Source organism: Rhinopithecus roxellana, chromosome 14 (genome assembly GCF_007565055.1).
Source record: "Rhinopithecus roxellana isolate Shanxi Qingling chromosome 14, ASM756505v1, whole genome shotgun sequence".
NCBI lineage: Eukaryota > Metazoa > Chordata > Mammalia > Primates > Cercopithecidae > Rhinopithecus > Rhinopithecus roxellana.
In genome coordinates, this window is record NC_044562.1 from 95,632,518 (window position 1) to 95,656,454 (window position 23,937).

Genomic DNA, 23,937 nt, shown 5'->3' on the forward strand with positions numbered 1-23,937 from the left:
CTGCCTTCTATGTTATGCTCAAGAGTAATCATTTCCCAGGTCAACAATTCTGATCCTCTGGTTGTTACATAATGAACCATCAGCTTCTGAATGTATTGGTCAGCATCTGTTCATTTGCTAATTATTTTAGAACATTAACTGGGTTCTTGGCTAAATGCTTATCCTGATAGACATTAGGCCAAATGTTGATTTTCACTCACCGGATCAACTCTGAGGATGCTTGTGAGTGCTGGAGGAACTATTTAAAATCACCCAGTCCAATGCCATCATTTTGTTGTATGTGATGCTTTCATCTCCTACCCAAACCTGAAATGTGAGTCCCAAGTTCCAGTTCAAAATGGCCACTGATGTATTTTGCAACTTTGGTCAAAGCAGTAGAAATAAAACACTTTTTTTTTCGGGGGGGGGGCGGGGGATGGAATCTCACTCTGTTGCTCAGGCTGGAGTGCAGTGGTGCAATCTCAGCTTACTGCAGCCTCCGCCTCCTGGGTTCAAGTGATTCTTCTGCCTCAGCCCCTGAGTAGCTGGGACTACAGATGATTGCCACCATGCCTGGCTAATTTTTGTATTTTTAGTAGAGACAGGGTTTTGTCATGTTGGCTAGGCTGGTCTTGACCTCAAGTGATCTGGCCGCCTCAGCCTCCCAAAGTGCTGGGATTACAGGTGTGAGCCACCATGTCTGGCCCAAAACACTTTTAAAATTTATTAAAATCTTGTTAATGAAAGAGGAAATGGATGCTCTAACAGTTATGAAGAGGTTACCAGTCAAAAATCTGAAAAAAGAGTAATAAGTTTATTTCTTTAAATTATTATTTTTTTTTGAGATAGATTCTCATTCTGTTGCCCAGGCTGGAGTGCGGTGGTGCAGTCTTTGCTCACTACAACCTCTGCCTCCCAGGTTCAAGTGATTCTCTTGCCTCTGCCTCCTGAATAACTACAGCCACCATGCCTGGCTAATTTTTGTATTTTTTGTAGAGACGGGGTTTCACCATGTTGGCCAGGCTGGTCTCAAACTCCTGACCTCAAGCTTCCTAAAGTGCTGGGATTACAAGTGTGAACCACTGTGCTCAGCTGAGTAATAAGTTTAGATGAGAGGAGGAGAGTGCAAAACACATTTTATTTGACAGTTTTTTTTTTTTTTTGTATGTAAAGTTTAAAATGTTAAAACAATTTGAATTTTATAAGAAGCCAAATATCTAACAATCTGAAGAATACTACATTTAACCAGTATAATGGACATCAGAGGGCTTTAAATATGTTTATGGCTGGGTGCGGTGACTCACGCCTATAATCCCAGCACTTTGGGAGGCTGAGGCAGAATGTCAGGAGTTCGAGACCAGCCTGGCCAACATGGTAAAACCCTATCTCTATTAAAATTACAAAAATTAGCCGGGCTTGGTGACTGGCGCCTGTAATCCCAGCTACTTAGGAGGCTGAGGCAGGTGAATCACTTGGACCTGGGAGGTGGAGGCTACAGTGAGCCAAGATCATGCTGTTGCACTCTAGCCTGGGCAACAGAACAAGACTCCATCTCAAAAGAGAAAAAAAAATATCTATTTTCCAAAGAGCGAAAGACCTGTGGCCTTTTGGAAGAAAATATCAGTTCCATGTTTAATTATTAATAACATCTCTAATTTTTTGCTTTCTCATAAAAAATATCAGTGGTATACAGTCAACTTCTTAAGACTGTGGTGAGAATTAAATGAGATAGTATGAAGGCACATAAAAAGAATTTACATTCCTTTTCCTTATAATCCCAATCTATCCTATTAAAAAAACTTACAGGTATTAATGTTAAAATGAGTCATTGGCATGTCATTATACTGAGGTAAAGACTAGTTGAATTTATCAGCAAAAAGCCACCAGAGAAACAATGATTATATGTTTTCTATTCTAATTTATGTAGATCTCTATTCCTTTTACAAACTACAGATTATATAGGTTACAAAATCTTTTACTGAAAAATCTTCAGAATCATACATGAGATGAAAATATTTATTGCCTCTTTCTTGATGTTAACTAGAAGCAATGCTTTTTTTTTTTTTTCTACCACCTCAGTGACCTGACACCGGTTATCTTATGTGAAAATTGATTTTTATTTCCCTTGCCAGGAGAGCTCACATGGTTTGGATTCTAACTTCAATTTGGTCAGTAATAAATTGCCCAAGCCACATGGGCCTCCCCTACTTTATGAGAATCTTTTCTCAACAGGGCTGTTCTGGGACTGTGGGCTTGGATTGGGATGTATTTTGGGGGTAGCGCTGAGGGAACTTGGTCAAAAGCTCATTTTGAATAAGCTCCATGCCACTGGATTCTGAAAAGCTCCATGTTTCATTGGGCCTTCAAGGAGATTTGTGTAGAGCAGGGTCTGGGGCCCAATTCCAAGCTTGCCAGGAAGGTAGACTAGAAATTACCAAGGATCTCCACCCCAACTCACTGACTTTTGATGTGTAAGAGCGCAAAAGCTCACCAGAGCCTCCCTCCCATAGATGCTAGGATGTGGAGCAGCCTTTCCCCAGGTGTGAAGCCACAAAGTGGGAAGCATCTTTGACTTGGCTCCTGTACCTCCATGCCCACATATCCTTGATCTTGCCAAGACCCATCCATTCAACTTCGTTATCCCAGGGATTATCCCGCTCTCTTCCTGGTGCCACTGTTCTGGTCAGATCTTCATCATTTCCCACCTGAAGTATTGCAACAGCCTCCTAACTGGTCCTCCTTCCTCAACTGCACCCAACACCCTCCTCCCCACCCCCACTATCCATTCTTTTTTTTTTTTTTTTTTTTGAGATGGAGTCTTGCTCTGTTGCCCAGGCTGGAGTGCAGTGGTGTGATCTCGGCTCACTACAACCTCTGCCTCTCAGGTTCAAGCGATTCTTCTGCCTCAGCCTCCCGAGTAGCTGGGACTACAGGCGTGCACCAACACGCCTGGCTAATTTTTGTATTTTTAGTAGAGATGGGTTTTCACCATATTGGCCAGGCTGGTCTTGGAACTCCTGACCTTGTGATCCGCCTGCCTTGGCCTCCCAAAGCCACTATCCATTTTTTATACAAGTTTCCCAGAGTGCTATTTTTAAAAATAAAAATATGATCAAGTCCCTTATTTCTTAAATGTCTTCACTGGCTCCCTAATCATTTACAAGACAATATATATATAATGACTAAACTCCTTAGCATGTACATAGGTAGAATATATTCTCTAATATTCCTTAATTCTTCCTTTAGTTCCCTCTTTGGTCCTCTTTCCTTTCACTGCAGGATCTACATCTTACTATTTACTTATCTATTTCCACCATGGTAAACTTTTGAAGAGCAGAAAATTTTTTCAGATGACACTCCTATGGCTAGGATGTAGCACGGTGCTTGGCATCCAATAAACAGAAACGCAGAATAATGGTCATTAGCACTTAATTTTAATTAAAATCAACAGTTCAGGAGAAGATAAGGACCAGAATAGTGTTTAATATCAACTTCTGAGAAATCACATTTACAGAAAAGAAATAAAACAGGCCAGCAGAAGTCCAAAAAAGATGCAGCTTACATTATTGCACTTGGATGAAATATGCTATATTTAGAGTAGCATGATATTCAGGCCAGGCCAGGGGAGAAAGAGACAAATGGAGAGGACGAACCTCTAGGTAGTATTTATTCCGGATTCCAAACTCTCCTGCAGCCTAAACAATATTTAGTCTACTGGAAACATTCAGCAAGCTCTTTACAAAAATGACTGCAGTATCTTCAACACATTTGAGTTGCACTCATACTTTGTTCCAGTCACGTGCAAGTTTAACAGCTCTACCTCACAAAACGGGACATCTGTGACACCAGAACCTCCCTGTGCCCAAGGTCATGGACAGGAGGGAAGGCAGTGAATTTCTACTTTATGCATATTTTAGGGAACAATACTGTTCTATCATTTACCCTTTTGAGCAATCTTGATTTTGGTCATTTATAATTAGAACATGAGAAAAAGTGACAGTGAATACAAATCAGTACTAACCAAAGTCCGAGGCTGGTACTAGAAAATAAAACAAAAATTTAAAAAGAAGTCCCTTGCCACATTCACAAAGGTGGCAATAACTGTATATATAAGAAAAAGGCTGTAAACTTATAGAAAAGATAAACTCTGACTTCTAAACAAATTACAAAATTGATTTTGCCTTTATCCTTGAGTGTAATACAGAAAAATGTAAACCTATAGACCTAGTTACCAAAAGATACTTATCCTCCTCAGCCCAGTTATGAACTTAAAGTTTGGCCTGAGCTAGTTTGATCTTCAAGTTTTCTCCAAGTTTGTCCATGAACTCAAATGTATTCAAGTAGTCAGAACGTTGCACACTAACAGGGAGGAAAAAAAAGAAAATTTAGTTTGTCTCTGATATGGTAGCAGGTAGTGGTAAAGTCCTAGAAATGCTACTTAAAATAGTATTCTCTTTGTTTCTGGAAGAAAACGCATTCATGTTAGTAAGCTACAAAATTTATAGACAATGACTATGTTCAAGGTTCCTGGGGCTGACCCAGGCTCAGTACTCAGGCTCTCTAGGCAACCTGCAGTAGAGACTCATCCACACATACTCAGTTAGGTTTCTTGCTATGTAGCTTTGGGGGTGAAATTATCACGGAGTTTCAGTTCAGACTAATGCTGCTGAGATCAAAATCATCCCACTTCTTCCTCATTCTTAAACATAACAAAACTTATTCAGGGCATAGCCAAACCTTTACCCACCTTCCCACAAACCGTTACATGTCCTTAAAAAAGGATATAATGTTATTATTTCTATCAGTGTCTTAAGGAAAACAAAAACGGGCCAGGCCTGGTGGCTCACACCTATAATCCCAGCACTTTGGGAGGCCAAGGCGGGCAGATCACAAGGTCAAGAGATGGAGACCATCCTGGCTAACAGTGAAACCCCGTCTCTACTAAAAATACAAAAAAAAAATAAAAAAATTAGCTGGGCGTGGTGGCACGCACCTGAAGTCCCAGTTACTTGGGAGGCTGAGGCAGGAGAATCGCTTGAACCCGGGAGGCAGAGGTTGCAGTGAGCTGAGATCACGCCACTGCACTCCAGCCTGCGCGGAGCAAGACTGTGTCTCAATAGAGAGAAAAAAAAAGGAAAAACAGAAGACAATAGACTGGATAACATAATCCTGCTGACAAGTACCTATTAAATAGGCTACAAAGGTATTCCACTGATAAGACCATTTCAAACACTGCAATCTTGCTGAAAATTTAAATTAAGAAATATGCAGTGATCAAGTATATCCCCGTTATGGGGTATACTGATCCTACCTGGGACCTCTGTGGATACACTGGTTGAGATATGGAGCCAATCCCTCCAGGATACTGGCTACCATGTTCTCAGAAAAATGCTCAGTAAACATATGGGCTGTGAAATATTTGCCCAAATATTGGTTACAGATACTTAAGGGACTATGATCAATTGCACACCTTAAACTTGTGCTGCTCACTTTTCTCATCGGTAAGTTAAAGAAAATAAAGGTGTAGAATAAAATAGCCTCTGAAGTACCTTTGTTTCTATTTGTCTATAATCTGCTTCTTAAAATTAAATAGAACCTTTTCATTCAATGATTGTCAACTAGATAGGATGTCAGCAAATTACAGCCCAGCACATGAACCAAATCGAGCCTGGTTTCGAACATAAGAGTTTGATTGGGGTGTTGCCACACCATTTGATTCTGTATTGTCTATGACTGCTTTTCTGCTACAATGGCAGAGGCAAACTTGAGTAGTTGTATAGTTGCAAAAAGACTGTATGTCCTACAAAGCCTGAAACGTTCACTCTCTGACAATTTACAGATAATGTCTGCTGACTCCCGAACTAGATGATGAATAACAATTTATATAATTCCAGAAAGCACTGATGCTCTGAGCCCAATGAGGATAAGTGTTAATTTGACCACAGACACTAGGGCATCTTATACTTACTTGGGTAAACCTTTAATGCAAGCGGCCAAGTCCTTGGTCATGAAGCCAGCCTCAATTGTCTCAATACAGACTTCTTCCAAAGCATTTGCAAAGAAGGCAAGTTCTTTATTGTTATCAAGCTTTGCTCTATGGGCTAACCCTCTGGTCCAGGCAAAAATGGAAGCTAAAAGGGGGAAAAATACCCAACACTCCCATCATTCTAGTTACAGAGGTTTCCAAATGTCTCATAGTTCCCAAAAACAGAATAGTTTTTTGTTTAGGTGACAGACTTCTTTAGATACTAACAACATGGGCCAGAAGTTTTAGGAAAGTTAGAAATATTTTACCAAACAGAAACTTTAAGAAAACACATTTTCATGGCATGGTAGTAGTGCTTGAAACTTAAGGCATTTTCTAATTTGAAAAAGGTCACATTCTTTTCTATCTCTTGTCTATATTGGTCTCCTTTTTCCAGGTTGTAATCTCTTTTTAAAGTGCTATCTTTGAAACTGGTTGAAAGGATCTATCCATGTGACTTTTAGATTTGTAGCCTTATGTGACATTTCACTGCACCACGGGTAAAGGAAAATGCTTGTTGATAATTCTTCTCTGTAACCTATGTTCTCCCACAAAACAGAAAAGCATATATTGTATATTTTAAGAAGCATATTCAAATAGATCTTATTAGTAGAACAGATCAGCTACTTAGTGATGACTTTGCACACAAAACACTGAGCAGCAAGGCAACACATCTGAGCTGCTTTGGAGATATCCTTTGGAGAGCACTCTCTGGTGAGAAATCAATGTAAACACCATCTTACCAATGGGATTGGTGGACGTCTCCTGTCCTTTCTGGTACATGCGGTAGTGACGGGTTACAGTCCCGTGGGCAGCCTCTGCTTCTACTGTCTTGCCATCTGGACAAACCAGCACACTGGTCATCATGCCGAGAGAGCCATACCCTGTAAGTAGCGGAGCATGAAGCATTGGGTCCAAGTGCATGAAGAGCACTGAGTCTCTCAGAAATGAGAGCATGAATGACTCTATCTTGATAGGTCTTGGTAAGCAAAGTAAACATGAGCACATGGAATCACCAATAATTCTGCCTTTCAGAAGGCAGGATCCCTGCTCCAGATGTCAGAGCCAATGGATCTGGAAAGGCTGCATTTTCCCCTCACTTATCTCAGGGGTACCTACTCCTTGATGGAGGGCTCAGGGTCCAACTGCCTGCATTCCACTCTAGTTCTATGGCTTCATAGCTATTGCGGCTCAGTGTTCTTATCTGTAAAATGGGAGTAATAACAGCACCTACTTCACTAGGTTGCTGTGGGATTAGATAAATATACATATATTCATAAATATATATGAAAACAATATATATATATATATTCCTTAGAATAGTACTGGACACAGTGAGAGCTCAATCTATTACTGTTATTCTTATGTGCAATGCTCTGCTGTTCTGGGGAAATAAAGATGGATGAGAGCTGTCTCCTACCCTCAAGCTGCTCATACACTTGCTGGGACTGGGAAGAGAAGGCAGGTAAACACGGGATCGGTTTGATCCAAGAACATCCCAGTTGCCCTTTCTTGCTCTCTTTCATACCCTCAATACAACAATTCTCTTCTGTAATTTCTTATTGAAAGAACCACATTACAACTCTTATATCTATATAATTGATTTTCTTCTTTTCTCCATTTTTGCTACCTCCCAACATCAACTGTGAAGTTAATAATCAACCACGGAGTCATCACAAAGCAACAACACTCCTTCCCCTGTTGCATTCAGTACAAATGATTATGAGGATGTATAGAAACAGAAGCAGGGTAAGGAGAATTGTGTAACTCATTTATCTGACATAAAAGTTAACTTTAACCAGGTTGATCTACTGATTTTCAAACTGAGAGGAGATGCTTAACACTTATAAGAGAATGAAAAAGTAGTACTTCTTGGGAAAAACAAACATAATTAAAGTTAACAAACATTCATCTGGGGAGATTCAAGTTCACACAGCTACCATGGGCAACTGAAACTGAAGGGCAACTTGGCGATGAGGAAACCAGGTGCTGTGTTTCTGTTGATTTGGCCCTTACCCCATGCAGGAAACTTCTCCTGGAATTTCTGTAAATAGTCCTAGGGTTCTTTGCTCAATTTATTTGTGTATAAGCTAAGTAGTCAACAAAAACCCTTGTATTTTGTGTTGTTGTTGAGACAAGAGTCCTGCTCTGTTGCCCAGACTGCATCTCAGCTCACTGCAACCTCTGCTTCCCAGGTTCAAGAAATTCTCACGCCTCTGCCACCTGAGTGGCTGGGACTATAGGCATGTGACTGCACCTGGCTAATTTTTTTTTTTTTTTTTTTTAAAGTAGAGATTGAATTTTGCTATGTTGGCCAGGCTGGTCTCGAACTCCTGGCCTCAAGTGATCCACTGCCTTGGCCTCTCAAAGTGTTGGGATTACAGGCATGAGCCACTGTGCCTGGCCAAACACATTTGTTTTATATTCTACTAGAACAGCAGCTGGCAGAGGGACATGAGTAGGTCCTGCTGCTAGATAAATGAGCTTTGCAGGCACCAAAGCTTGGTTATGACATGATCAGGCTCCTCACTTTATCCCTCCTTGCCTGAGTGCCCTGGTTTTTTACATTTTCACCAAAGGACAAGGAGGACAGGGAAAGGGAGTGATTTTTCAGATCAGGTAGGCTTTAAAACTTCAGGTGGGGAAAAAGGTTACGAGAGAAACTAGTGTTAACATCTAAGGCTGGAGCCAAGAGTGTCAATCCATGCATTTACTTCCCATGTGGTCTTGAGCAAATCACTTCTCTACTCTGAGCTTCATTTCCTTAGCTGTCAGATAAGACAGTGGACCTGGAGTTTTAACATTCCATGATTTTACAACAAAGGACTACAAAACTCCCCTCCCCAAATTAGTGAACTACCCTGGAATGACCCAGTTCTTACAGGCTAGGCTCCACCTCCGTACCTTGGGCCACAGAGTCCGACTGCACGTCACCATCATAGTTTTTACAGGCCCAGATGAAGCCTCCCTCTGATTTCATAGCTTGGGCCACCATGTCATCAATGAGCCTATGCTCATACCAGATCTTTTGGGCTTCAAATTGGGACCTGTACTGCCTAGGAAATAAGAGAGAAAAGAGAATAATAATAAAATTGATTTTGTTACGGATATCATCTGTTTGTCCCAAAGAGAAGATAGGACACACAAGAAGCAGCATATATTTTAGTAGAAGCAGCAGAAACTCAGGAATCTGACAGATATTGGCTCAAATCCCAGCCCAATCATTTTCTAGCTATAAAACTCAATTTGACCATCTGTAAGAACAATTTTACTCACCTTGCAGGGAAGCTGTGAGAATTAAGTGAGACAGTAGAGTATCCCAATGACTACTTCACTTTTCAGTTTTCATTATACTATAGATCAGATTGTTGAGATTCACCTTATTTTAAAAATGTATTTTCGAAAAGGCTATTCTACTGCTTGGTGTCATTCAGGAAACTAAAACATATTCTGGACAGTTTCTGGGCTTGGTATAGATGGGCAGCAGGAGGAGGAATCAAAATGACTCAGGAACATTTTGGCCTGAACACTTGCACCTAAAGAGACTTACGCCAGTCTTAAATATTAACACATGCTCACCTCCTGTGCTGTGGAAGCCGGTGTTGTTATAAACTTAGACTTAAGCTCAAATGACTCCACTAAAACAGAGTTTTAAATTCTAACAATGGGCTTCAGAAAGAATGGAAATGGGTCTGACGTAGAAACTCCCACATGAAAAATTAGAACTTCCTATCACTAACAGCATACTTTTATTTAAACATTAAAGAACCTGGCTCTGAAAAAAATTCATGTGGGGCCCTTATTTAAGAACATGTTTATCTTCTAAAAGCAACTCTGAGTGGTTTTGTTTCACTCCTGCTAAACCTCAGCTTTGCCCTTATCTTTAAGAGACAGTGATGATTTTCACTCAATTTCCCCAGAATCATAGGGGCAGGGAGATACATACTCTATATGACAAATGTCAGCTTACTTGAGAATAAGGAAAATGTTAAAAAAGAACTATAGTTACTTGTCATATATCTCCTGAAAGATGTCTTTAAAACGCCCATCATATTTCTTCAGAATAGTGTTTTTGGTGCTCAGATACAAAGGCCAACCCTTAGACAGAGCCATTTGGAAGGAACTGTGTGCAAAATCTTCAATTGACTTATCTTGATTATACATCCCCATGGCAACACCACCACCCTCTGTAGAGGAGAAACCAATGAGAGGAAAAAAAGGGAGAAGAATAAATGTAGTGTAGTTGTAATAAGGCTAAAGTTACCTATCACAACCAAATGACCTACTTCTCAGCTCTCACATCTGAGACTAGACTTCAGAAGTCCCAGACAGGTTTCCAACCTGAATATTCTACAAATTTCTGAGGCATATAATGAGTTAAAAGCCAGTTCTAGATAAGGACATTCTAACGTGCTTTGGAAGTACAATAGAAATGAAAAAACATACAGTCTTTAAAATCCTGAAGATGCAGAAATACCAAAAACTGGTATGAAGCAGAAATACATGTAAGAAAAGGCAAATAATTTTGAAACTTCTTTTACATACTGATATGGTTTGGGTATTTGTCCCTTCCAAATCTCATGTTGAAATGTGATTCCCAATGTTGGAGGTGGGGCCCGGTGGGAGGTGATTGGAACATGGGGTTGGATCTCTTATGCATGGCTTAGCACCATCCCCTTTGGTGATTATGTGAGTTCTTGCTCAGTTAATTCACTTGAAATTTGGTTGTTTAAAAGAGTCTGGGACCTCCCCCTTCTCTTTCTCTTGCTATGTGATACACCTATTGTCTGTTCACCTTCTGCCAAGATTGGAAGCTTCCTGAGGCCCTCACCAGGAACAGGTGTGGAAGCCAGGCTTGCATAGCCTGCAGAACCATGAGCCAATTAAACCTCTTTTCTTTATAACTTATGCAGCCTCAGGTACTTCTTTATAGCAACGCAAGAATGGACAAACATACCTACCTTTACAATTCCCAACATCTATTTTAAACTTTAGGGGTACACTCAATCCTCAGTTATTGAGAAAAACTTGCATTTCAAATACTGAATGAAAATTCTTATAATCTCCTGGAGGATACGGAGCACTCCTACTGTAGTTGGTAGAAATAAGTAGAAATAATTATGCTACATGTAATCACCATGTTTTACAACTCTTATTGAATTCTGTTATTAAAGATAGAACTTGAATCCATGCCAACGCTCAGGGTTAACTTGGGTTCAGGGTGAAAGGTGCCGAAACCTGCAGAACCAGATTCCAATAAACGATATTATTTGGAAGAGGCAAGAAAAACAAAAGCTAGGTGAGCGTTGGGTTTTTTTTGTTTGTGTGAGTGCTTTCAACAACTTCAATAGTGAAGGAAAAGGGCCCACTAATTGTTTCAACAACTTTTGGGTGGGATTTGCCATCAAAGGGAGCAGGGTAGCTGGGAAAGAAAAGGCAAAAAGCAAATGTTCCACTTTCACAGGATAAATACCCAGAAGGTCAAGAAGAAAACTTCAGCAAATATATAATGCAACCTCTTCCAGATACAAACCCTATCACAGCAAAGGGCAGGATTATATGCCAGGTGATTTGAGAATATTAATATTTAATGTATATAATTCACACACAACAGACTTCTACCAATCTTCTCTCTGTGCTTTAAGATAAATGCATAATTATCTCCTTGTCTTTGCCTAAAGGCATTTCCAATTAAGTGGCTAACCCTTTTGTGCCTTTAATCATGCCATAGGAAGGCATGGAAGCAAATTACTTTTTTATGTCAGGTTTCGGGTTTTGCAAAAACACTGTAGATTCAGATTATATTTTTAGGCAGCCACATAACTAACTTTAAAAAAGCAATAAAAATGTTATCTACATCATTTGTTTAAAATAAAAAGATGAAGCTTATGCTACAGTCATACATACCTTCAAAGTTATGTACCAGGTATGTCACCTTTTGGGTTCCGTCACTTGGTGTGTAGGTTATCTCTACTTTTCCAGGGCCAGGAACAACAAAATCAGTTGCTCTGTACTATGTAGGGGGGAAAAAGGTATAAAGAAAAAAAAATACCCTAGCAGGAATTATAAGGAAAATATTCGTACAATATAGACCTAGAAGACACCTAGACAAATAGGGCAGTATGTCAAACTACTTTTTTTTTTTTTTTTTTTTTTTTTAGGAGATGTGGATGAAGAGGTCCAGAAGTTCCCCCAAATCAATAAATATTTATTAGGTGCCTATATGATGTACAGGAAAGTTTTCTGAGCACTGATCTGGAGAGGACAGAGAATAACATAAGCCACTTTCCTTTAGGAAGTTTACAACTCAATAAAGACATATACAAGTGAAAAGCAATATAAGAGCTTTCAAATGCTAAAAGAGGGTATAGACCTCCCCAAAAAAGACTATAGGATGACAGAAGAAAAGAGGTGACCATGGCATGGAAGCCAGGGAAGTCTGCCTAGAGGGTGATGATAACAATACTAGTTGTAATACTGAGGTAGTTAATGCTTTGTCCTTACTCTATGCCAGATGCTTTAAGTGCTTAACTTGCATCATCTCATTTGATTCTAACATCAGCCTTACAAGGAGGGAACTATGATATAGTACAAATACTGCATCCAGGGTCAAAGGACTTGAGGTCTGGTCCTTACTTAGGCCATCGGAGCTCGGTCTCTCATGGTATCATTGTTACTAGTGTTATAGGACTTGTTCATATGGAGCAATCAAATCATTCTGGGAGCAGCTACAATGGGATGATGATGATTTTTAGGAAAGGGCTGTTCAAGGACAGACACCTCCCTTACGGGCCTCAGCTACTGAGTGGAATAATATGCCTGGCATATACTAGACATCCAGAAGTCTTTGCTGCATTGTATCTTCTTCAATGACTTGAATCAGATACTTGCAGAGTTAGGTACCAGCAGGCGCTGGCCATATCTATATGTGTACAGAAATACTAATAACAGGCTGGGCGCAGTGGGTCACGCCTGTAATCCCAGCACTTTGGGAGGCCGAGGCGGGCGGATCACAAGCTCAGCAGATCGAGACCATCCTGGCTAACACGGTGAAACCCTGTCTCCACTAAAAATACAAAAAATTAGCTGGGTGTGGTGGCGGGCGCCTGTAGTCCCAGCTACTCAGGAGGCTGAGGCAGGAGAATGGCGTGAACCCGGGAGGCGGAGCTTGCAGTGAGCCGAGATCGTGCCACTGCACTCCTGCCTGGGCGACAGAGCAAGACTCTGTCTCGGGGGCGAGGGGGGCGGGGGCGGGAAAAGGAATACTAAATACAGTTGGTAGAAGAACAGCTAACAATGAAGATTAAATACCTACTTTACACAGAAAATTGTTGACATATAAAGTCTGTAAAGTAAATATGAGTGGTAATTTATTACTATTTCTGAAAAGGGAGAAACTGAGGCACCAAAGCACTATAAATGCATTGTATAGGTTTATGTATATTTAAACAGTCTGTGAATCAACCTGAGGTTTGAAATTCTCTTTCTGTACTTTAATAAATACAATGGCCATTTTTACAAATATTTTGATGCCAAAATAATTAAAACAAAACAAAACAAAACAAAAACAAAGGAAGGCCGGGCGTGGTGGCTCACGCCTGTAATCCCAGCACTTTGGGAGGCAGAGTCAGGCAGATCACGAGGTCAGGAGTTTGAGACCAGCCTGACCAACATGGTGAAACCCCGTCCCTACTAAAAACACAAAAATTAGCCAGGTGTGGTGGCGGGTGCCTGTAATCCCCAGCTACTTATCAGGCTGAGGCAGGAGAATTGCTTAACCCAGGAGACGGAGCTTGTAGTGATCCAAGATCACGCCACTGTCCTCCAGCCTGGGCGACAGAGCGAGACTGTTTCAAAAACAAAACACAAAAAGGATACACACACAAAAAAGGCACGGCTGAGACTGAAAGAATCTAGGGTGACGTTTGCAAGATTAGCGAGTTTGCACCACTGCCATCTACCTTCCCTTGCCTGGGCCCCTGGGAGCTATTTCTGAAGGCTCTGGCCAGGATGAAAGGATAGTTTTAGCTACAGGGTGGAACAAAGTTAACTGATTCCTCAAGGACTAAACTGTTTACCCTCAACACACTGTTTTCAATGATGGCTACATTAAAACCTCTGGGTTTCAACATCAGAGGTTCCTGTTTTTAAGGTCCTTTTAAGACATAAACTACTTTCTGTGAAAGTCTGAAACCTCAGTTTCAACACTGAACTTTGATTTTGTTTACTTGGCAGTTTTTTGCTTAATTTGGCAACAAGCCTACTGGTACAGAAGTAAAGAAGCAATACTGTTTTTCCAGGCAGGAAGGAATGCTTTAGTAAGGCTGCTTTCAACTACTGAGTCAGTTTTTTTTTTTCTTTTTCTTTTTTGAGACAGGGTCTTGCTCTGTTGTGTAGGCAGTGGTGTGATCATAGCTCATAGCTGTAACCTTGAACTCCTGGGCTTAAGGGATCCTCAGGCCTCAGCCTCCCAAATAGCTGGGACTATAGGCACATGCCACACACAGCTTTGCCTACTCACTTTAAATATGAATAAACAACAAAACTGGCTCTTCCATGAGCAATTGATGTAATTATTGAAATACTTTTCATTTTTGTAGAGACAGGGTTCTGCTTTATTGTCCAGGCTAGTCTCAAACTCCTGGCCTCAAGCAGTCCTTCCAACTTGGCCTCCAACGTGCTAGGATTACAGATGTGAACGATGGTACCCAGCCAGTTTTTTCTTTTATGCATGATGGGATCATGCAATCTTTGGTGGTTCTCAAGTTTGCATATTAGATTCACCTGGGGAGCTTTAAAATGACTAAACCCCATGGAATTCAGATTTCAATTTGTGTAGGGTGGTACTCAACATTGGAACTAAAACAAAGAAACAAATCAAGCAAAGCAAAACAAAACCACCAAAAAAACTTGTAGGGGGATCCTATTGGGCAGCCAGTGTTGAAAACCACAGATCTGGTTGAACCATATGAAATTACAAACATAAAAATGGCAATATCCTATGGTATAACTGAATAAAAGGATAAAGGAAAAAAAACAGTATGTTTGAAAAAATGTGTGTAAATATACAGTTATACATATATGCATTGATCAATTTTGTACCTTGCTTAATGGGTGTAGATACCAAAAGATAAGAATAAAACACATATAAGTTGGAAAGTCTGGGCCATGAAAAAAGAACATGGAAAATCAAATTATTGCCAACATGACTTACTTGATCCCCGTAAGCATGACGACCTATGATGATAGGTTTTACCCATCCACTCACAAGCCGGGGGATATTTTTGCAGATAATGGCTTCTCTGAAGACTGTGCCACCCAGAATATTTCGTATGGTGCCATTTGGTGATTTCCACATTTGTTTCAACTTGAACTCCTCAACCCTCTTCTCATCAGGAGTGATAGTGGCACACTTGACACCAACATTATACTTCTTTATAGCTTCTGCAGCATCCTTGGTGACCTGGTCGTTGGTGGCATCACGATTCTCTATGCCTAAATCATAGCTGGAAAGAGAAAAATTAGAAGCAAAATTTTTCAGACAAACGGATAGTTATAACCTATAACTGCAGTGATGGCATATAGAGCCCCCTATGCAGAAAGTGAAGGCTCCAAGTATACCAAAATCTGCCAAGTTTTAGCATTAGCATACCCTAAACACAGAACATGGTGCCAACTAAAAAGAGAACTAAGAGAGGCTAGACTGCTGGGGTGCCCTCCTCTTGTAATGGGAAGCTGTCTATCAGGAAACTGAATGGAAACCATCAAACTCTGCCCTCTGCCTCCTGTTTTTCAACAGATAGAGGAAATAACGGCCTGGTTTCTCTCTATATAATTAGTATAATTAAGTGTAAGCCTAAGAGCCACCTTTTTTCCCTTAGTAAATATTGTTCTTTAAAAATAAAAGGGGGTGGGAAGGCTTAAAGGATTTTTTGTATTTTGACATTAAAGTGGTAGGAGGTAAAGATGTGACAGTTGATGCCAAAAATGCTAATGGCTCCTTCATTAATGCCAGTCATAAAATTAGCCTTTCCCTAATTATTGTTATTATTATTTTTTGAAATGAGTCTTGTTTTGCTGCCTAGGCTGGAGTGCAGTGGCATGATCTCGGCTCACTCAACCTCTGCCTCCTGGGTTCAAGTGATTCTCCCACCTCAGCCTCCCAAGCCGCTGGGACTACAGGCATGCGCCACCACGCCCGGCTAATTATCTAATTCTTGAGCAAGTGCTTGTTCTGGAAACAAGCCTACAGTTTATTGGGTAAGTAACGGAATCATCATGGTTTTGTATATACCAGAGAGTTATAGCTTAATATACACCAACACTAAGACTGCAGGTCATTCAGAGCTGAAAGAATGTTGGTTGTCCAGGGAACATAGAAAATGACCGCAAAGCTTTATTTGAAGCATGTAACAATTTGTTAAAATGCAAGAAAACAAAATAATGTAACAATGTATTCTGTTCTCCAAGGATTTAAAGAAAAGTTTTTCAGCTCTTAAAACTTGCTGAACTATTATGCCTCTAGATTTCTTTTTGGTTCCCTTATCTTCCTTTCTTAGATCTCCTACCCAACTCATGATACAAACAAAGAGATAGTAATCTTGACTTATTTCCAGATAAAAATAATTCCCAGCTGCTTCGACTTTAGATAATTCATATAAATCTAGCAAAGTCATGTCCTTTGTTATCTTCTTACACAGGAAATGCTGATCCAATCCCAACTCCAACAGGAGGTATGATCAGTAATTTTCAAGTTCCTAGGAACCATTTCTCATGAGGAGAATCTACTACCAGCAAATTAGTAGATTTTTTGCTTGTCTTCTTAACATTTCTAACAAGATAAGAAAGGAAGGAACAAATTACCGGGACCACTGTCCAGCCTACATAAAACAAACTATCTGCTCCATTCTCCTCAAAAAGAACCAGTGATAATCACAGCAATTTTGGAAAAATTTAAAACTTGTTTGAGCCTCCAAAAATTATCTAGTCTGCAGCCACCAACTGTTTTCCTCCTAGTCATAGTGACTCCCCTTTAAAACTCCTCATGATTCTACACTAAAGAGGCTCAAAGCATCTTTGCAGCCATTATAAGGACAAGAACCCTGCCAGTTCACCTACTGTCATGTAAAGTCCTGAAACAGGAGTTCCTAAAATGCTGTTATTTAACCTAGTTGGAAGATGTTTTTATGCCTAATTTCTTATATGTTTGGTTGACTTCTGCAAGCATTTATATCTCACCATGATTTCAATATAGACATCAGCAGCTTAGGTTTAGAATAATTAAAAAGTATGTTTAATGACATTATGTGAATTAAATGTCTCCACTCAATCAGGTCCTTAGGACAAATTTTGATGACTAATTCTGGGCTGAGGCAAACACACTTAGAGTTGCCAATAGTTTGGCTGAAATGTGTTGCTCAATATTTTACTATGCCAGTCTTCAGCCACTTTACCCTTTAAAAAATTCTATCTCTACCTAAAGATAGAAAGAATTGAAGCAAGTTTATAAAAAAAACAGCGAAAAAAATGAGAGAATTACATAGACTTTTGCATCTGTCCCCAAGCACTTTACACGCAGGGCAAAGAGACACAGGATTTAAGGGAACTTTTGCTGGAAAGGAGGGGTTCAATTAAATAACTTCATGAATTCTTTCTGCACTACAATTATATGAAAAGGGCAAAAGGTGAGGAATGAAAAGGAAACAGGTCCATTGACTAAGCAGAGTGATAGAAAATTGAGTTTGAAATGACAAAACTGTGTTAACTGCACTTAGTTTACTGTTTCTTACATCCTCTCTTATTTCCCTTTTCTCAATACATTGTACTACCCTTTGCCACTGCTTTATTACAAATAAAACCTTCACAGGAAACAGAAGGTTAGAAGAATCTGAAAATCATTCTTTCCCTTATAATTCTTGACTTTTAGATGATAAATCAAGTTTTTCTAGCAGTATGTTAAAATTAAAATAGAAGATTCATCTGAATATATTTAGGCTTAAAGCAAACTTTATTCACAAAACATAGCTATATCTATATAAAAAAAGCTAACTTCACCTCAAAATAATTCAGATTACATTCTTTTTTTTTTTTTTTCCTATTTCTCCTTCCCTTTTCTTTTTCTTTTTTTTAAAGTGATGGGGTCTCACTCTGTTGCCCAGGTTGGACTTGAATTCCTGGCCTTGAGGGATCCTCCTGCCTCTCCCTTCTAAGTAGCTGCGACTTCAGGTGTGTACCACCATGCCCAGCCAGATTATACTTTCTGAGTTTGCTACACGGAGGGGTAACTCATTTACCTATGTAGATCCAATTCCACATAGGGAAAAATGAGTTTCTCTTTAATCAATTCCCAAATGATTCGTGTCATTTCATCTCCTTGCAGCTCTACCACAGAACCGCCACTGATTTTTTTGGACATTTTGACTTCAATAAACCTAAAAAGAAAAAAAATACATGCCTTGTCATTTATTTCATTATAATTGGGAAACTAAATATATAAACAACGTGGTGACTACTAAAAGAACAATTCATGCAATTCAATTTATGTGCAGTTGAGGTAACAGCAATTCTATTTACCATTAGAATTGAGTATCTTCTCTGTACAAAGTATTGTATTATGTTTCACATGTGGTTTCTGAGCTAGCCCTCATAACAATCCTAAAAAACGGACATCATTTTCCCATTTTACTTTGTTAAAGGAAAAAGAGCTTTCCCAAGGCCACCTAGCTGGAGCGTGGGAGAGCCTGACTCTATAACATGCCCTTCATAATGCAATCATTATGCTCAACTGCTGGTTTGTCTTGTGAAATGAGATTATTTCCACAATCTCATGTTTATCAAACACTTCAGTCCAGCTCATCATTTTACTGGGCTCTCAAGATGAGCAGAGTGGTGAGTGCTAGTATTTCCCCTCTTTTAAGAGGCTGTTTTTGTTATTTAATAAAAATAACTAGCCATGAGGAGATTAAACTGGTTCTTGTGACCCATATTTAGGGAAACTTTAAGTGTAAAGGCGAGATGAAGAATTCCCGGTGGAACTGTTTTCCTAGAGATAACTCAGACACTCGAGATGTAGGGCTAAATAGAACAAAGTGATTTCTCAATTAGAAGAATCTCTATACAGTAGGGCCACTGCCCAGGACCAAAGCATGTCCCTGTCATCTTCTTCTGGCTGTTCACAGGCAAGGGTAAGCTGCTAGTGAGTGGGACAGGAAAATCTGTGCATTGTCCTAAGAAGACAGCACTTTAAGGATAGGGTGGTAGCATATACAAATCAATCTGATTCTCAGAAAGTGCAAGGGTGGACCCTTTGGAAGAAATGAAACTGTGAGGCTTCAATGAAGACCATGTCCCAACTTGTCCCTAGAGGCAAAAGAAGCCCTGAGCCTGCTAAAAGTTATCTATTCCTTCTAATGATGCTCTAATCGAAACTCTTTTTTAATCCAACAACACAGCTACAAATTGCTTTTATTCTCTTAAGGACTAAAAAAGTCAAGAGAATTGACTTAAAAAATTTATTAGATAAGAGGCCTAAAATAATCTTTCTTTAAAAATTGAGCTAAAGTAATTTGGTCTTTAAATAAAAATATAATGATTAGTAGACAGTAAGCCTGTTTCTTGACAAGCCTGGATGTATTTCCAATCCCCCAGGCCCATTTTCACTCTCCAAATTTGCAATTCTAGAATTTTTCTTACTAGTGTTTAGGAGACTCCTTTGGGGAACCTTCTGGAACTGAACTAGACTAAAAGAAATGAACAGAATGGTGTGGATGAGCCAATTACTTCCCATCTGTAATGTCAAGTATAATTTGTAGTACAGCTGAAAGCATATGATTCAGTTCATGTTTGATTCCACTGTCACACTGATCCTTATTTTAAAACAAAGCAAAAAAGGAGGCAGTGAACTTATCTGGTTCCTGATACTACACTTCCATGGCCATGCTCCTATATAGTATGATGCAACAGTCATGACATGGCAATTTATCATTGATGGCAAATACAGTTAATAGAGGTCAAATATTGTACCTAAAATGAAAAGACTGATATCTTTTTAGTTCACTACTTCCTTCTCAGTTAAAGCAACTGTATTCTCTGCAGTAATCTTTATCTCATAATACATACTTCAAACGCTTCAGGTTTTCCTCACATTACTTAGCCATGAAATTTTTACCATCTTTTAACTAAAACAGTGAAGCTTTTTTGTTACTACCACGTGGAACATAATTGTATTTCTTCTGGATCTGATTTCTGTGGGATGGGCTCGAGGCCCCACTGCACTGACTTCTCCACCTTTGTTGCCCCTCAAGATTTTGTCTCCACCCCAACCCCAACCCTAACTTCAGAAGGAAGGGCTGTTGCAAGACCAACAGGCACCAGCTCATTTACTCTTAAAGTAGCTGAATCCTATCTCCTAACATACTTGTGCAATTCCAGAAAATAAACCTGAAATAACAATACAGAATAGTTTAATGAAAAAAAGAGTCATTTAATATTATTTTCATCAACCTCAAATTTTTGGCCAGATTGTTTTTTGCCGAGTTCATGAACTACAATAATTTCTGGGTGAAAATGTTCTCTTGCAGAGAAGGCACCTGGATTAAAAGAAACAAGGAAGCTGTTGGAATTCGTTGTTGGAAATATTCCTTACTCACTCCCTTGCAGTGCCTCGGCCTGCCCCCAAGACCAGTTACACACTGTACTGCCACATCAAAGAAAGTACAGAAGGGAGGAAATTGCTAATTCTCACCTTGACAGTGAATGAATTTATCACCCCAATTCCTCCCAGTCTTGCAGACTCAACTGAATGTAGTTTATCTCCTAAAACAAAACAAGGAATAGAAAGTGTTAACATACAGAACACTCACAGGAGAATTTGGCTGTTTTTAATACCTGCCAGACAGCCCAGTTTATCTGGTTTCAAGTACAGTGCTGAGTGTATTCGGAGGCACAAAGGCCAGTTTTAGGCCCCGCAGGCACTTCCCAAATAAAGGTCACGGGAGCACAATTATCTCTGAGTGTCCCCGCTTCGCTGTCCGTTAGCAGGTCTTGGGGGTTTGCACGTCCTTGCTCTTGGCCTGCACCCGTCCTTATGGCCGTTGTGCAAGAGGGCTGTTACCACGGCTGGATCGGTACCTCCTTCCAGGTCTCCACGCCCGCCCGTCCCCTCCCCTCCCCTCGCTGGTGCTGGGACCTTTTAAACTCCACGCACCCGGAACTGGCGGGGGTGTTTCCCCCAGCCCCCTCTGGCCCCGTGTGGCCTAGCGACCCCTCGGAAGGCCGCTGGAGCTCCGCCCCCTCCACGCCCCCTGGCGGGCGCGAGGGATCGGCCTCAGGGCTATTCCCCGCCGCCTGAGTTCCCTGCAGACGCCCGTCTTCGGCTTAACAGCCTTCTTTGCATCCAGCCCGCAGCTGCTGCACGTTTTCTTCCTCCTACACTCCAGGCTTAGTCTTCTACATGAATTCTTGCAATCTCCACCCCTCCATTGTCCAACTTAAGTGCAGACATGATTTTCCCCTTGTCATTGCATCCAACTTCCCCACCGCCCAATTTCTTCCTCCCATGCCCAAAAGCAGGCCTTCTGCATATCCAAGCATCCAGCATCCCCTCCTACCCCTTTTTCTTTTCCCATTCTCAATACCTGGATTTGTTCCCTTCTTTGCCCGCAGGCCTCGACTCCCTCCACACCCAAGATCTGCGCTTTCTTCCTTTACCCCATTCCTGCCTTCTTGGGAATTAGAACCACCCCACCACAGCCAGGGACCCGGGCCGCCCCTCGGAGCCAGAGGTTACCTGCCGGGATGATATGCTGGCGAGGAGTTGGGGCGCCACAGCCGCTCACAAGCTCAGACTCACAAACACAGCCTGGCAATTCCAAATCGGACTCCCAGTGCCTCGGCTTCTGAAGTAGACTGCAGAAACCCGGGACCATAGGGCGGGTCCGATCTTTTCCTCTTCCCGGCTTTGTCCCCTCCCAGGCCCCGCCTCCTCAGCCCACCTCCCCCACGCCTCCAATCGCCACGAGTCAATTCCCGTGGGGTGGGCGGAGTCGGCGAGAGGGGCGTGGCCACAGCCAAGGATATAGACTCCTTGGTGCCACTTTCCCGGTGATCCTGTTGGGGGAAGGGGTTTCCGCACCGCAGTGATTCAGTCCCGAATCCTGACAGCGGAGAGACTCGTATGCCACCTGCAGGCCGGGGAGCGGGGCGCGCTGGGGCTGCACCAACCAGAACTTTGTAATAATCTAGAGCACCACGGAATGAGTTTCCAGGTCGGCACTGAAGTTAAGGGGACAGGGCGCCCCGGGCGGTGGCAACTCGGCCGGCCCGCTGCCTGGCGCGCCCCTGAGGGGCGGTAATGGAACATGCCTTTGGCTGAAGAAAGAGTGCCCCCGGCCAGCGCGGGGCCGCCTAGGGGGTTCGGCGCTGCCGAATGCAAAGGATGGAACAGTTACACAAGCAGGTCCTGCCACCACGTATGTCTCGGTCTGTAGAAACTCCATTGATTGTTTGCGTTAGAAGATAATGAATGGTATTCTTACTATTTTCTGTTTTAAGACAGGGTCTTGCTCTGTCGCCCTGGATGGAGTGCAGTGGAGCGATCACCGCTCACTGCAGCCTTGACTTCCTGGACTCAAGAGATCCTCCCACCTCAGCCTTCCGAGTAGCTGGGATTACAGGTGCACACAACCACACTTAGCTAATTTTTCTTTATTTCTTTTCTTTTCTTTTTCCTTTGGTAGAGATGGGGTTTCCCGTGTTGCCCTGGCTGGTCTCGAACTCCTGGGCTCAAGTGATCGGCCCTCCTCGGCCTCCCAAAGTCCTGGGATTACAAGTGTGGGCCACCATGCTCAGTCGAGGGGGATTATCTGTGATCCAGTGAAGCTGGACTAGAGATGTGAAGCCTTAGAAAATGGTGGATTAAAAAAGGAATTCTGGTCTCCTCCAGAGATTATATCTTGTGTGTTCATTGCTCTCAAAAACATGAAAATAAAGAGTGTTTTATATTGTGATCTGTAGGATAATAGCATGCTTTTATATTGCTGCCCAGAATTTAATGCTCCAATATTTATTTATTTATTTGTGAGACAGAGTCTTGCTCTGTCACCCAGGCTGGAGTGTGGTGGCGCAGTCTCGGCTCACTGCAACTTCCACCTCCTGGGTTCAAGTGATTCTCCCGTTTCAGCTTCCCAAGTAACTGGGACTACAGGTGTGCTACCATGCTAAGCTAACTTTTGTATTTAGTAGAGATGGGGTTTCACCATGTTGGCCAGGTTGGTCTCGAACTCCTGACCTCAAGTGATCCGCCTGCCTCGGCCGCCGAAAGTGCTGGGATTACAGGTGTGAGCCACTGCGCCCAGTCTCCAAAATTTATTTTAAAAAATTATCTCTAACATTGAATTAGTACATTACTCTTTGAAGATAAACTGATCTACAAGGTACTACTCATGCACTTTGGACACTAGAGGGCACTGGTATTTTTCCCGAGAGAAAAGAAAAAAGCATACAGCCTGTCAACTTGGTTTTTGAGGTGGCTTAAGGGGTATTGGCAGCCAACCTCCATTTATTCCTGTAGAACTGTTTAGAGAGGTATATGAGCTTTTTGAAGGGGGCCTGCCCCTCCACACCTGTGGGTACTTCTCAGGTGGAGACGAGAGACTGAGAAAAGAAACAAAACACAGAGACAAAGTATATAGAAAGAACAGTGGGCCCAGGAGACTGGTGCTCAACATGCGGGGACCTGCACCGGCAGTGGTCTCTGAGTTCCCTCAGTATTTATTGATGACTATTTTTACTATCTTGGTGAGGGGAGTGTGGCAGGGCAACAGGGTGATGGTGGGGAGAAGGTCAGCAGGGAAATGTGAGTAAAGGAATCTGTATCACGGATAAGTTCCAGGGAAGGTGCTGTGCCTGGATGTGCACATAGGCTAGATTTATGT

At 41.4% G+C, this 23,937-nt stretch overlaps 1 protein-coding gene across 1 annotated transcript; it reads right to left on the reverse strand.

Moving 5' to 3' along the window:
* Positions 1-3,391: 3,391 nt before the first annotated feature.
* IDH1 (isocitrate dehydrogenase (NADP(+)) 1) lies at positions 3,392-21,994 on the reverse strand. Its single transcript, XM_010376844.2, has 10 exons — positions 21,792-21,994; positions 20,748-20,818; positions 18,298-18,435; positions 15,219-15,510; positions 11,912-12,017; positions 10,014-10,191; positions 8,909-9,060; positions 6,748-6,888; positions 5,948-6,110; positions 3,392-4,338 (listed from the first exon to the last, which is right to left on the reverse strand). Exons 3-10 carry the CDS (start codon positions 18,417-18,419, stop codon positions 4,248-4,250), a joined length of 1,245 nt encoding a protein of 414 aa, XP_010375146.1. The 5' UTR covers positions 18,420-18,435; positions 20,748-20,818; positions 21,792-21,994; the 3' UTR covers positions 3,392-4,247.
* Positions 21,995-23,937: the final 1,943 nt, after the last annotated feature.